Source organism: Eptatretus burgeri, chromosome 2, assembly GCF_056783735.1.
Source record: "Eptatretus burgeri isolate ZD-2024b chromosome 2, Ebu_testis_v1, whole genome shotgun sequence".
In the NCBI taxonomy this organism is placed as follows: Eukaryota; Metazoa; Chordata; class Myxini; order Myxiniformes; family Myxinidae; genus Eptatretus; species Eptatretus burgeri.
In genome coordinates this window covers 119,517,499-119,532,498 of record NC_140962.1, presented here as the reverse complement: position 1 = coordinate 119,532,498, position 15,000 = coordinate 119,517,499, and the positions used below count along the sequence as shown (strand labels likewise).

Genomic DNA, 15,000 nt, shown 5'->3' with positions numbered 1-15,000 from the left:
CTCTCCATCTGTCTGTTGTAGATTTTTCGTTTTGGGCCATATCTCAGTATTTTTTGAGTCGGGTTGATGAAACTTACATGGTGTATGATCTGACACATGTCAATGTGAATTTTTTACCCGTTTATGCTTCAGACCTCTTTCATGCCTCCCTGTTTGTCCATGAACATTTTCATGAACAATATCTCAGTAATTGAGCCAGGCTGATTGATGAAACCTTTGTGGTACACTGTCTGACTTATTTAGATGTATTTTCAAAGTATTCTGCAGATGATTGTCAATGTGATTTTTTTTCCTTTCTCCGTTTCCTCAACACTACTGTCATTATTTTCTGAGAATATTTGAATTGATAATTTTGCATCTCACTCTTGTTACTAAAATTTGAGCACAATTAATCCCACATTTTAGGCTGAGGTGTTTTGCACCTCCGGTGCTTTGTTTTTTTTGACCCTCAATTAATTTAATTAATTAATTTTGACTCTCAATATTCCGGAGGTGTGATGATCAATTTTCTATATCTCTGTCATTGTTTGTAGACATGCTTCAGCTATCACTATAAAAAAAAAACAGAAAAATGTCATATGTTGTGATGAGATTTAAAACGTTTACTCGAAGGTGTGAAGGAAAAAAACAACTGGTGTAAAATAAACATAATAATAAACCATGTATATTTGCAATGGACATGTGTATAAAATGCAGAAATTGGATCATGGTAGTTACTTTAGTCAGACTGTAATGCACCGTAATGACGAAGAATAAATCTTTACAAGGAGCTGATACTCTAGGTCACTCACCTTTTGGGTGGTATGAGGAATATATATCTGTGTAATATGAAATGCAAATCTTGAACGGTTTTTGAAATATCGCATACAGAAGCCAAGTTACAGAGATGGTTGACACGACAACGAAATTCAGCCAATCATGGCCGTGATCTAATCAGGTTGAGATAATATCATGAGGAATGGATACCTGCAGTATGAGAGCTAAATGTTCAACGGTTTTTGAAACATTGCGTACACAAAAGTACATGGACATATGATCGGTCAGACGGAGCTCATTTTAATGTCCCCTGCACCTCCGACCTTGTTGGAGAGGCGTGGGAGAAAGAGCTTGAAAACTTCCACGTATGGCCTTTCGTCAATGGTTGCACATGGCTTTGTACTCCAAGTGATCCGCCTGAAAAAGAAAAGAGTCCGTCCATATTTGACTTGTCTTTGCTACTCGGTGAAAAAACATTTTTTGCCAAGTATGTTGGTCTGTCTGTCTGTCTGTTTGTCACACGATTTTTGGCCACAGTTTTCAAGCTATCGTTCTGAAATGTTCTGTGTATGTAGGTGACTGGCCAAGGACAGCAAAGCTTAATTTTGGTGGAGATCCGAATCCGAGAATTTCTTAAGTGATTCTTCACCATTGACAGATTGGGCTAAAAACGATGTTGCATGATATCTCAAAACTTTGTGGACAGATTCAGATGAAACTTGGTCGACATGTTGGGTGGGTGACAAGAACTAATTGTTTCTATTTTGGTGAAGATCCAAATCCGGATCCGGATACGACAATTTTTGAAGCGATTTTTCAACACTGAGAGATGGGGCCAAAAACAATGCATCGCATGATATCTCAAAAAATTAGGGATGAGTTGTGACAAAACTATGTAGATGAGTTGGTTTGGTGATAAGAACAAGCCAATTCGATTTTGGTTAAAGTCCGGATTTAGATCCGGCCTATAAGTGGGATACAAAATGTAAACTGTTCACCCTGGTGGAGGTATGCACTCGACTGAGTACTGTTCCATTTCGCCAAGTGTCACTCGATGAGTGATTTTTCATTTTATTGTTGGTAGTACTATACACGTTGGATTGGTATTTTTGGTGTTTTGTGGAAATTGTTGCTCTGAACCATGCATAATCCATCCTGGTCTGGTCGCTCTGACGGTTACCATACCCAAGGAGTTGCTGTAGCTGTGTCCAATAAGCTGACCCCAATGATAATTGAGATAACACCGGTCAACGAGCGTATTATGAGATTAAGGATTCGTCACTCCTTAGGTGTCATTTCCCTGGTCTCTGTTTATGCTCCGACTGAGGTGAGTGATCTCACCGTGAAGGATGCATTCTACGCCACGCTCGAGTCTGTGGTTGATCAGTGCCCCAGATGAGATACACTTCTGGTCTTGGGGGATTTCGTTGCATCGACTGGAACTGATAGGGATGGCTATGAGATGTGTGTTGGTCCCCATGGGTCTGGAACTATGAACCAGAATAGCACTAAGTTCCTTGACTTTGCAAGAAGTCATGGACTTAGGGTGGCTGGTTCATGGTTTCAGCGCCCACAAGCTCATCGCTGGTCTTGGTATTCCAACACTGGCGATGCGGCAAAGGAGATTGACCATGTCCTCATTGACGGTCGCTGGAGGATTATCCAGAACTGCAGCGTCTACCGGAGTGCTCATTTCCTCAATACTGACCACAGGCTTCTTGTAGCAACTCTAAAGCTGCACCTTAAATCCTGGAGAATGGTACCATCCCAGCTGAGGCTGGATGTTGGCAAGCTCAGGGATGAGAGAATAGCTGAGGAGTTTGTGAACAGGCTGAGTGGAGATTGGGGGGTCTAGGTGCTTTGGGGGGTCCTGAAGAGTTGTGGAGTGCCTTCAAGACCACCGTCCTTGATGTTGCCGGTGGATGTCTTGGAACTCACCGCAGGGCAAAGAAGAATTTTGTCTCTCAAGGGACACTGGATACCATTGACCAGAGTCGCAGGGCCAGGCTGAATGGCAGAGCTGAGCTGTTCAGGGAGCTGAGGCGTAAAACTGTACGTGCACTGAGGGTGGACAAGGAGGCCTATGTGCGAGGAATCTGTGAGGGGGTAGAGCATCACCTGTGGACAGGTGATTCTCGTCCCGCTTACAGGGGAATTCGCGCATTGCGTTCACCCAAGCTCATCCCTCGGAGCACTGCAGTTAGAGCAGAGAGTGGTAGGCTCTTGACAGAGGAGTCTGAAGTGAAGGCCCGCTGGGCCGGCTACTTTGAGCGGTTGTACCGGGCTGATCCCCCAGCTGTCGAGTTGGACGTCAATGGTGTTACAATCCCTGTTGCTGACCCTCGAATCAACTGTGGTCCACCTTCGCTTGTGGAAACAAAGGCTGCGGTGAACCGGTTGAAACGGGGCAAAGCTCCAGGGATCTGTGGCATCCATGCTGGTGGAAATGCTGCACTCGTGTCGTTGCATGCAGTTTTGTGCTCTGCCTGGAACACAGGCATCATCCTAAGTGATTGGAAGAGGGGCCTTGTTGTCCCTCTCTGGAAAGGGAAGGGTGATCGCCAAGACTGCAACAACTACCGAGGGGTGACGCTGCTCTCAGTGACGGGCAAGGTCTTTGCTCGGATAATTCTTGATTGGGTTCGCCACCTTCTGCTTGAGCACCAGCGTCCAGAGCAGTCAGGCTTTACACCAAAGAGATCAACAATTGACCGTATCCTTGCTCTTCGTGTCCTCACCGAATGCAGACGAGAGTTTCGGCAGGGGCTGCTTGCAGCCTATGTTGATCTCTGTAAAGCGTTCGATTCAGTGAATTGGGATGTCCTCTGGAGGATTCTTGGTCTTCGTGGGGTGCCACCAAAACTGATCGATCTGATGTCTGAACTCTACTCTGGTACTGAGTGCTGTGAAGAGTGGTGGTACCATCTCTGTATTATTTCCAGTTGTTACTGGAGTTCGTCAAGGGTATGTACTGGCCCCCACACTTTTCAGCACTTGTATGGACTGGATTTTAGTGAGGATGTCAGAGAGATCAAGCTGTGGTGCATCGTTTGGGAATGTCAAGATCTCGGACCTTGATTTTTCAGATGATGCAGTCATCTTTGCGGAGACTTTAGACATCCTTTTGGGGGCCCTCGTGGTGCTGAATGAGGAGTCGGAGCCGCTGGGATTACGGGTTTCTTGGGTCAAAACTGAGATCCAGGCTTTCGGTGACATCTTGGATGCTGCTGTCCTGTCTGTGTCTGTTTGTGGTGAGGATGTTGAGGTCGTGGAGAGATTCACTTACCTTGGCAGTGATATTCATGTCTCTGCTGGCTGTGAGTCAGAGGTCAATAGACGTCTGGGTCAGGCCTGGGGAGTCATGGATTCACTGGATCATGGGGTGTGGCGCTGCCGGTACCTGTGCGGGAGGACGAAAGTCCGAGTCTTCAGGTCCTTGGTACTTCCAGTCTTGCTCTTTGGATGCGAGACTTGGACTCTGACCAAGGATCTGAGACGGAGACTTAATTCCTTTGGTACCAGGTCTCTTCAAAGAATCCTTGGCTATCGCTGGTCAGAATTTGTGTCCAACGAGCGGTTGCTGAGAGAGACTCTGATGAGATTTGTTACCTGCATAGTCCGTGAGCGTCAGTTGTGGCTGTATGGACATGCGGCTCGTTTTCCTGACGCTGATCCTGCTCACCAGATTCTCTCAGCGGGGGAGTCTCGTGAGTGGAGGATGCCAGTGGGCCGACCACGTGCCTCGTGGTTGCAGCAGGTTGACCATCATCTCAAGGAGATGGGGATGGGCCTGGCATCTGCCTGGGGGATGGCCAGACGGAGGCCCCTGGAGTACCGGCAGAAAGTGGACACAGCGACATGCTGTTCTGGCACATGCTCCCATACCTGACCTACACGTTGGATTGGTATTTTTGTTGTTTTGTGGAAATTGTTGCTCTGAACCGTGCATAATCCAGCCTCGTCACAATCCTGGTTACCTCCAGCACTGAAGGTTTGGCTTCGGTTAAACTGGTCAAAGTATTTCCTCTTCGACTCATTTGCTTGACAAAAGTTATTCACTCATGCCAATGTGTCGATCGTGTGTGTGTGTGATCCTTCCTGGCCCGGCAGTTCAGGGCCATTTAGCCTTTGTTTGTCCATGGTTGACGTCGGGTAGTTTTTCACACAACTGAAGGACTTTGCTTGGATGTTTATGGAGTGACTGGCACTGTGTAGTGCAGTTTGAGCATTGGCAGAATCAGAAGCAAGACTGCTGAGAGCAAATTACTTTTATCTGATACACAAGTGGCTGAATTAGCAAACCCACTCCTCAAACTTGATGCCAGCAAAGCTTTTCAAGCTGAGTGTACTTACTGCCCGTTTCCCAAAATACAGATGGCGTCGGCAGAGAAGTTCCCACGATTTTGTGATCTCGAACTAAACAGCCACTCTGATTTTTTTTTTTCCTGCAGTCTAATTTTAAGAAACTTTCTTAACAACATTGCATTGATTGCTTTTCACCGACTTCTCATCTGGGAAGCAGTAGGAAACCCACTTGTAGAAAGCTATCAATTTTCTATGATATGGCCTAACCGAGCCTATATCAGAATCATCATGTCATACATGAATGTCAGTCCTAACAAATTCAACTAGCACCCATAACAGCAATGTCTAACCAAAACTGCTCTCATTGTCTGATTAAATCCGAATTTCTCATTAGTGGAAAAACTAATATTTGCTGCTGATGTTTACTATCACAACCAGACTTGGCGGTGAAATGGTGAGAACATCTGCTTGAGTCTCGGTCGTCGGTGGTTCAAAACCTGGTTGAGTCATCCCAAAAACTTAGAAATGGTGTGCTGTTTTCTTGTTTGATGCTCAGCATTTAGAAAGGATAAAACATAGACAAAGCACCATATGTTGACAACCATTACACAAGCTTGATTGTCTGTTTGTCTGTCATGTTGCCTAATAGCCTCTTACTGTTAAGTTCCTTGTAAGGGAATTCATATAGTATGCTGCCAGCAAAGGACAGTGAGATGCACTCCCATCGAGCTGCCATTGTTACCTTGTTAAAACACCATGAGCATGCTTCATCTGGATGCAATAACTGCATCACGTTGGCCATCCTGTTGCCAGTCTATACACAGCTTTACTTGTAACATACGACCTTGTTATGCACCTCTCAACATCAGCATTTTCATTGTATTATACTGGCATTTGTTTGTTTATTTTTTGTTAATATTCTTTAAAGGATTAGGATGTTATTTTGTTTTGGGAATGGTGTGTAGGTCTCAAGGTTTGACAAGTCAAATGAGCAGGAAAGCCTCGGAATCACCTTGGAACCTCGTGATGAGCAACACGTGATTCGTTCACTCCTCCCAGCAGACCAAGCCTGTTCCAGTGGTTCCGTGAAACCAGGAGATGACTTGTTGGAGGTGACTGAAAAGACTGAGGAAATATGGGAGTTGTGTTCAAAACAGAAAGTTCAGGCCACAAAAAAGTTATGTTTCTCAAGGAATTTCATGTCATTTTAAGCCACCACATCAGCCATTTTTATCGCAGTTTTCCATAAAGATATGAAACTGCTGCCTCACCATTTTATTAATTTTTCAGGAAATAACTCTTGCAATTACCTTTGCTACAATGTTTGTAGTTTTCACCCAAGAGTTGTGTGGCACGGCATAACGGTAGTGAACTTCCGTAGATGTGACGAGGTTGCTATATAATTAAATGATCACGAATGTTGACGTCTCATTCCATCTTACAGTGTATGTCCTTTAAAAATCGAGAGGTTATTGAGGAAGATGTGTTGCAGGAGAACTTGTTATTATGGTAAGGCATTTAGTGTTTAGTCTTGGTGTCTCGTGGTGTCCTGCTTTTTGAAGAATAATTTTTCCATTATTTATTTATATGTTTAAACACTTAATTTTTCAATTTTCAATTGGTTATTTTCTCATTTTCAATTTTTTCATTTTTCCAATTTTCTAATATTTAATTTTCCATTATTTATTTATTTTTTAACTTTTTTTCATTACGAGGCAGAATTTCAAGTGTTACCGATACGAGTTGGCTATACCAGGGTTCATCAGCAATCTCTGATCACAGCCCTCTAGTTTCTTTTGGATATTAATGAAGGGTTGCACTCAGTCATTGAAGTTGATGGTAATTCTTAACTTGTGGATTTTTCTGATCGCCCTTACTGCTTCACACAATACAATGCACAGCTACATATGCAGGTCAATGGTGAAAACGTGGTCAACCTTTCACTTAAACAGGTGATGGCAAGGCTCAAACAGCTACCCATGCAAATGCTACCCCGGCATTTAAAATATAGAAAAGAGGCCACTGACCGGTCATGGGTGTGAGAGCAACGGGCCTTGTGCTTCGGCCTCATCGCAGTAGATTCCAATAATGTCAAGATCCTTAGGTTCCACAGAATCCAGTAGAGACAGATGTGATATGATAAATGTAAATTGAAATATGGTGAATTTTTTTCCGTTATCTTTTTACCATGCTTCTGTCTGATTATTATCGTTTTTTTTATTATCATAAAATCATACCACGGCTGTTAGCCTGCAACTTAAATGTGAAGCTGATGTTATGTCACGTGATCTTGCAGCTCATTATCTCGCAGCAATTTTCTTTCTTTATGGCGCAGGTTTATCTCAATTTTTAAATCAGAATAGTTATACTTTACTGATGTTTGAAACATCTTAAATATTCTCACAAAGTTAGAGGATACATAAAAACATTAATTTATAAGACAGCAGTATTCCTTTAAGATGTTGAGAGAGAACATCTTGATTTTTCAAATTTCTTCTGCTTGGAAGTGAGGATGCTCTCACATGCCCCACCCCTTTCTTTTTGAGTGCCTGAGGTACTTTTCTTTTTCCATCTTTTATTGTGTTCACTAAATGTCATTCTCCCAAGAATCCTCCTCACTTTTTAATCCATTTCATGTTGGCCTTGTGTTTGACAATAAAGTGACTTCCTTTTCTTCCATTTAAGCTAATTACCTAAATATTAAATATGACGAAGTTCTACATATTTGTCAGCAGATGAGTTAATCCATTAATTTCTTCCACGATGCATTATTCTCTGATGCTGCTGATTGTTTGTTAAGCTGCAGAATAGTGTTTAGAGATCATTGACTTTGTGAGTTAGAACCAAAGTTGTGTGATTTCATGCCTTTTCAGATGTGGCCTTGTTCAGAAGAGGAGTACATTCCCTCTGAATCCATATTGCATCTAGATGATGTGAAGTTGGCCGATGTTTCAGAGGAGGTTGAAGAGGAAAACGCTGCTGTTCCCGTGTCAGACACCAACGGTTCAAATCATGACAAAGAAAATGGAAGATATCTGGCATTGGAGCAGGGACACTGGGAGAATGAGACCGTGGTAGACGAGGAGACTCATTCAACTTGCATCAGCGAAAGTCACTTGGAAAGGCATCCTGTATGGGAGTCGGAGGTGCAGTGGGTTGAACTGGAAAAGGGAAGCCATGGCTTGGGCTTCAGTGTACTCGACTACCAGGTAAAAGGTTCTCATCTTCTGTTTGATACCACCCATGAGCTTTGTTTTCCACTTTTTGATTTCTGTTGATTTTGACAACTTTCCTTAATTTGGCCTTTTTTTTGCATCCTTGCTGTCCCTAAGGACCCTCAAGATCCAGAAAAACCTCTTATTGTCATTCGCTCATTAGTGCCAGGTGGTGCTGCTGACAACAATGGGCAGTTACTCCCTGGAGATCGACTGCTTTATGTAAATCAGCAACACCTGTCACATGCAGGGCTTGATGAGGCAGTGGCTGCACTTAAAGGAGCTGCACTTGGACCTGTTCGCATTGGTGTTCTCAAACCTCTACCTGTAAGTCAATGATGGATTTTAAATATTGCGAAATAATATCCCTTGTCACTCTGCTTTTGGACTTTCTTCTACAGAAAGAGTGAAGTGACAAAAGGTAAAAAGACACCATTGTGAGAGGAGGTCAGTGTTGCCACAGGTGGATAAAAAGCAAGAGAATGAATGAACAAAAATAGAGGCTGGGAGGAAACCATGTGCAAGGAAGAGGATTGCATTTGGTAGCATTAATGGGGGTCGAAAGGATCATGGATATGTATGGAGTATTGGATAAGATGGTGGTGCATCATCTGCTTCAAGCCCTGGAGGGATGAGGGTGATTCAACCATTGCCAGAAGGTAGTTCCATAAATGGGAGAAAAGAAGAAAAAAGAGTGGAGGTGGGCATAAATCCTGGATTTTGGAAGGTTCACCAAGTCGGGGAGTGTGTTAGATTTCAGAGAGGAAAAGCAATAAAATAAAAACAGAGAGATCACCAACTTGTCTCTCATCAGAGAGCAATAGGCCTTGGACTTTTGACTTATCACAGGAGAAGCCATTGATAGCTTTTGATTGCATAGAATGTATGAAAGACAGATGTGATCCTGGGGTGTTAGTTTATAGGGGAGAGCAATAGTCCATTGAATTGTGGATGGCCTTTGGCGAGTTTGTGGCTTTGTGGCCTTTGGCAAGTTCCAATTTTCCAAGGAAGGATTTGAAATGACAAATGATCCTCAAGTTTCAGATTCCAGCTTTGCTATATGGTCAGTCCAGGAGAGATCATTGATGTTGGTGATACCAAGAAGTTCAAGGGACTGAACCTCTTCGAGTAGCTGACAATGGAAATGGATAGGTGGGTTAGTTTTATGATCCTTTCAGAGTGACAGGATAAAACTATGAGATTTCGCAGGATTGAATGACCTGTTCCATTCATCAGACCAGCATCTAACCACTTCGAGACCACCAGAGAGTGACTCAGCTGCTGTCTGGCCTGTCAGCAGAATGGGTTACTGCACAACACACTGTGGAGTCACCTGCAAAAAGGAAGAGAGGGATCTTCAGAGCATCGGCGACGTCATTTATGTTTATGAGAAAGAAGACTACCTTGGGACACTTCAGCCTCCTTTGGGAGTGGAGAGAATGTTCCATTAATAGCAACACATTGACTATGCAAGTGGAGGAAATCGGAAAAAGTCGAGGAAGTCAACTCCCTTTTTGGCTCTACCTGTCCATTCCCATTGACCATTAAAAGGTATAATGCAAATGAGTCAAGTGCCAGGTGGTGCTACTGACAATAATGGGCAGACCCTCCTCTAAAACCAATTATCAGTGATTTCAATCTCAAGACAGTTTGAAATGCACAACTTTGTTACATATACTTGATCATAATTGATAATGCACATACTCATCAGAACACAGTTAGATCAGGGCCTGTTCATTAAACTGTTCCCATGACTTGGTATTGCATACTATCCTCACGATAGCACTTGTTATCTTTCCTTTATTATTCAATCGTAAGTGTGCTGACAAGTACTCAATTAAGATGAGGAAATTCTACTGGGTCTTGCTCAGGTGTTCCTTCACCAAGACCTTGTGAGTGATCCACCAACAGTTCCGGCTCACAATGGTTTTTTCAAAGCACATATAAACATTCATGAACAGCCTTCCCATTAGGAACTTTTAGCATTTCAAGCACAATATAAACACAAAATAAACCAAGCTTAAAGTCATAATTGTTTGTGTTAACCTTTTGTCTTTTCCCTTTTTTTTAAACTTGGTTACTGTTGGATTTTCTTCTTTTTTTGTTTGGCCATCCTTTCAATCAGTTTTCAGGCATGCAATTTTGGATAAAGATTGCAAGTAATATTCTGTTTCTATTAGCATAGCCAAACTGTCTCCTGGTCACATCTGTGATGTGCCTCTGTTCTGGTCGAAATATCATCAAGGACCCTTGTTACAAAACTCTAAGCTTCTTTACTCAATCGATGTTCAAACTGGCAGCCGGGCGAACTCTAAACGTGTGTTTATTTCAAAGTCAAAGCAAAAGCAGTAAATTCGGCACTCTGAAGCAGCATGATACACAACAAAGCAAAGCAATCAATGACTAGCTGGCTCTTCTTCTTCTCCCCCTTCTCACTCTGCTTTCCCATTTGTATATTCTCAGAGAATGAGCATCCTTGAATGTCCCTCCCTCTCCAAACCGCTTTCATTTGCTAGATGATTTGGTATCTCACTGCAATCAGAAATTTCTCAATCCCTCGCAATCTTTCTACAGAGGTTAAAGTATAACTACAAAATTATAAGTTGTCCCCTTTTTACTTTACTCTACGTTTAGAATAACCATCTCCCCTCAACAAACATCATACAGTGTGCTGCAAAAGTATTCACCTCCTGCGACCAATAATGCCACATTTAGATGAATTCCAAATTGTGTGGAAACAATTTTTAAAATGAACTTTTTATTTATAACTGCTGAGATCAAACAAAACACTGTTATAGTTTAATGAGGTTACATGTCAGGAATACCTGCAAAAAACATGTACAAATCAAAATTCACTGGTTGTAAGAGTATTCAGCCCCTTAAGTCAGTACTTGGTGGAAGCACCTTTTACAGCAATGACTGCAATGAGTGCTTTTTGGGTAGGTCTTTACCAGCTTTTCGCAGTGAGATGGTGAAATCTTTGCCCATTCTTCACGTGAAAATTGCTCTCGTTCTGCCAAGTTTGATGGGGATCGTCAATGGACTGCAATATTCAAGTCTCGCCAGAAATGTTAATTTGGGTTCAAGTCAGGACTTTGACCGGACCACTCAAGAACATTAATTTTCTTATTATTCAGCCACTCCATCGTGGCTTTAGCTTCGTGTTTCAGATCATTGTCCTGCTGAAATGTGAATCTCCTACCCAGTTTCAGATTCATGACTGACTCAAGCAGATTTTCATCAAGGATTCCCCTGTACTTTGCACCGTCCATTGTCTCTTCTATCCTGACAAGCTTGCCAGTCCCTGCTGATGAAAATCAGCCCCATAACATGATGGTGCCACCACCATTCTTGACAGTAGGGATGGTGCTGACTGGGTGATGTGCAGTGTTCAGCTTGTGCCAGATGTAACGCCTTGAATTTAGACCAAAAAGTTCAATTTTTGTCCCGTCTGACCACAAAACTTTTGTCTACGTACCTGTAGTATCATTAAGATACTTTTTCGGCAACTCCATACAAGCTTTTAGATGCATCTTTTTCCTTAATGGCTTATTTCTTGCCACCTGTCATTGGAGACTAGCTTTGTGAAGGGAACTGGATATTGTTGATTGAATACTGACCCTTAGAGCCTTGCAGATCTTTAAAAGTCATTGTTGGACTTACAGTGACATCCCAAATCAGTTTCCTGCTTTCCCGGCTGCTGAGTTTGGATGGGCGACCTAATCTGGGTATAGTCTAGGTAGTGTGATACGTCTTCCACTTCTTAATAATGGATTTCACCGTATGGACTTAAAGGGATAATGAGTGACTTTGAAATCTTCTTATAACCCTCTCCTGAACGGTGCTTCTCCACCACTTCATGTGTTACTTCTTTGGAAACTCCTTGGTCTTCATGTTTGCCTTGTTGGTTGACCAAGTCAGTTGCATCTTAAAGCTCCTTAGATAAAAGGGGGAGCTTAATTTTAAAGTTAAACCACAGACACTGCAGGCAGGTGAAACCTATTACACTTGTATTGCAACATTTCTTGCAAATAATTTACTCCCGAAGTGATTTTGGGTTAATTGGGCAAAGGGGTTGAATACTTATGCAACGAAAAATCATCTGATTTTCTCTGTTAATCTAATGTATTCACATTTTAACTGCATTTTTTGCTTTATCACTTTGGAGTAGTTTGTGAGACTCTAAATATTAAGTTTTGTTTGAAAGCATCATGAAATAAGCTCAGGGAGCATCAAAATGTGAAAACTTTGGATGGGGGTGAATACTTTTGCAGGCCACTGTATCTAACAAACAAATTCTTCCATATGAAGCCATAGGCTTTCAAGCTTTAACAACGCACTGTAACAATACACTGTCCAACATACACCTAAATAATTAATGACAAACCTCTATCTTCAGTCTGTTAAATCCTCCCCTTCCCGCCACGGCTACAAGTTTGCAGTGCACCACCACCCTCAGGTCATCCTCCATCCCTACCCATTATATTTTCTATCCTGATAAACCCTCCTGACATATTTGCAGGTTGCTTTGTTCCTTTCCCTCTTCTCACTCCTGTGCATACATCTACATGTCCCACTGCCCCACTGTCAGTTTGTTGCCTTCTCCCTTTTTCACTCCACTCTTCCACTAGCCCAGACTTTTGTATACCAAAAGGCACAATCCTAACCTCAATGTCACTGTGATAGATTCTATCAAATGAAAGTTTTCAAAGGTATGCTGACCATCGTATAAAGCAAAGTTATGCTGATGTTTCAGGTGTTAGCCCTTTGTCTGACCAAGAGAGGGCATACCTTTGTGAAGCTTGCGTTGCGAAAAACCTCTCATTCAAATTCTCCGATGCAAACCAACACCTTCCTTCACAAAGTCTTGTATTCCTGTGAAGTCATTCATGTAATTTCGTAATGCGAACAAGGGCAAGGCTTGTATTTTTCTATTCACAAAATACACCTCTATACTGTCCTTGGTTTCAGATTTATGAGATTTTTTGGGGAAACAAGAAATGATTTGTCCTGTTGTGGCCTTTAAAAATGCTATGCCATCAAAGTTACTGAAACCAACAAAAGTCAAAAAGGAGGCATCTGTGAGAGAGCCGAGTGATTGTGGATGGGGAATCCTTTATTGTCATGTTTACTAATTCATGGAGTATATATTACCGCAAAGAGCACTACCAATGCTCTCATAGATTACAGAATTATTCATGTGCTTATAGAGAAGAAAATAGCTGAAGCTTACATTTGGAGGGTACATTTGTTGGTAGTTACAAGGCATTGCAAGTAGTTGACAAAGTTTATTTCAAGCACTCTGCACTCTTTAAGCACGTAATGGTAAAAACAGGTCATTTGCCAGCATATTTCTTTGGGAGGGTGGGGGGAGGGGTATGGGGGGGGGGTGGCAACTGCCAACATGGTTGCTTTTGCCTAATGACTCGAACAGCAAGTGGATTTGATGATACAGTGGAACTATCTTCATCATTCATTCCAGATTAAGATTGCATGTAATTCTGATCAGTGGAGACCTTTCAATCCTGGCACAGACCTGCTCGGCCATGCTGGTGGAAACAGGGCATTATAATTTCAAGTTTTCCTATAATTACAACCTATCTTCTTGAAACTTGTACCCCGTGCACTAAACTATGCTACTTGCTTTATCTGCTGTGACATTATTGGATGCACTGTGGTACAACAGGTGGAGGCTTCAGAACTAGAGTCAAGTGAAACAACCTTTGTCAACTTAAAGACACCCGATCCAGATCTCAGAAAGGTATTTGCTTGAATTTAAAGTCGACTTGTTTTTTCTCTTGCATTTCATCACATTAATCTTTTTTGGGGGGAAGGGGTTATTTTGTGCGTTGAGAATGTCTTCTTCTTTCTCATACTTGGGGGTTATGGGTGTTCTTGACTTTTTCGTCCCATTCCTTATTGGGTTAGGAGTTGCCCATGCCACATCCACGCACCAAGCCATGTTGGGCTCATTGCTTGAGCGACCCAGATGTTGACATATTTTTACAAAGCTTGGCACCTGGGCTCCAGAAAAATGCTTCAGAAGCCAAAGAGAACTTGCCGATGCTGCTTCATTCTCCAACACTGCCATTGCAATCTGATCTTAATGATAATGACACAAAGCCAGCTCTGTATGCTCCCTGTCATCAAGCCATACCAGACCTCGATGAACAGTTGAGAGACACCCATATATGGCTGGCCAGCTTCCGCAACTCTCGGGTTTGGTCTGGCAGGCTGCCTGGTGCCTTCATGCAAAAAGGAGCATCTGTGCTCGGCAGCACACAGGTTTCACCAGGCATCAACCATGCTCACTGTGACATGATGTGGCACATAGGGCTGGGAGGCAATACAGATGGTGGGCAGGTGAGGGTGTGCTTTGAGCATGCAGTGATATGTGGTGGAGCACAAACAAGCATGCTGCATCTGTTGTTGTCGACGGCTAGTAACAATATGTTGCACTGTGAATAATTGTGCAACCATTATCTCTTTGCTGCTTGCTTTTGTTCTTTGGATGGAGGTGCAAGTAGACTGTCATAGGAAGATCTTTAAATTTTCAGGAAAAAAGTTAAATGCGATAATTGGCTACTTTCAAAAAACATAAATTGTTTCGATTTCAGGTGCAATAACTCATTTGAAAGCACAACTTGCATTCAGTGAATTTCGAACGAGGCACTTTTGCATCCGTTAATTGTCTGAAGGACGTTTTTTTGTTTAATCATGATTC

At 42.4% G+C, this 15,000-nt stretch overlaps 1 protein-coding gene and 1 long non-coding RNA gene across 7 annotated transcripts in view; one reads left to right on the top strand and one right to left on the bottom strand.

Annotated features, from left to right (window-relative positions):
- Nucleotides 1-15,000, top strand: part of LOC147032942 (multiple PDZ domain protein-like) — a 239,163-nt gene that overhangs the window by 97,605 nt on the left and 126,558 nt on the right. For 5 of the 6 annotated variants that reach the window (XM_085870976.1, XM_085870977.1, XM_085870978.1 and 2 more), the window contains exons 13-17: nt 6,027-6,173; nt 7,935-8,270; nt 8,394-8,603; nt 13,963-14,037; nt 14,205-14,639. In XM_085870976.1, coding sequence (XP_085727102.1) covers nt 6,027-6,173; nt 7,935-8,270; nt 8,394-8,603; nt 13,963-14,037; nt 14,205-14,639 — 1,203 coding nt within the window. The remainder of the gene's footprint in view (nt 1-6,026; nt 6,174-7,934; nt 8,271-8,393; nt 8,604-13,962; nt 14,038-14,204; nt 14,640-15,000) is intronic. The other variant, XM_085870979.1, reaches the window with a different exon arrangement.
- Nucleotides 6,064-15,000, bottom strand: part of LOC147032941 (uncharacterized) — a 143,099-nt gene continuing 134,162 nt past the window's right edge. The window contains exons 2-3 of the long non-coding RNA XR_015055409.1: nt 13,068-13,151; nt 6,064-6,186 (exon numbers count right to left, since the gene is read on the bottom strand). This is a non-coding gene — a long non-coding RNA (uncharacterized LOC147032941). The remainder of the gene's footprint in view (nt 6,187-13,067; nt 13,152-15,000) is intronic.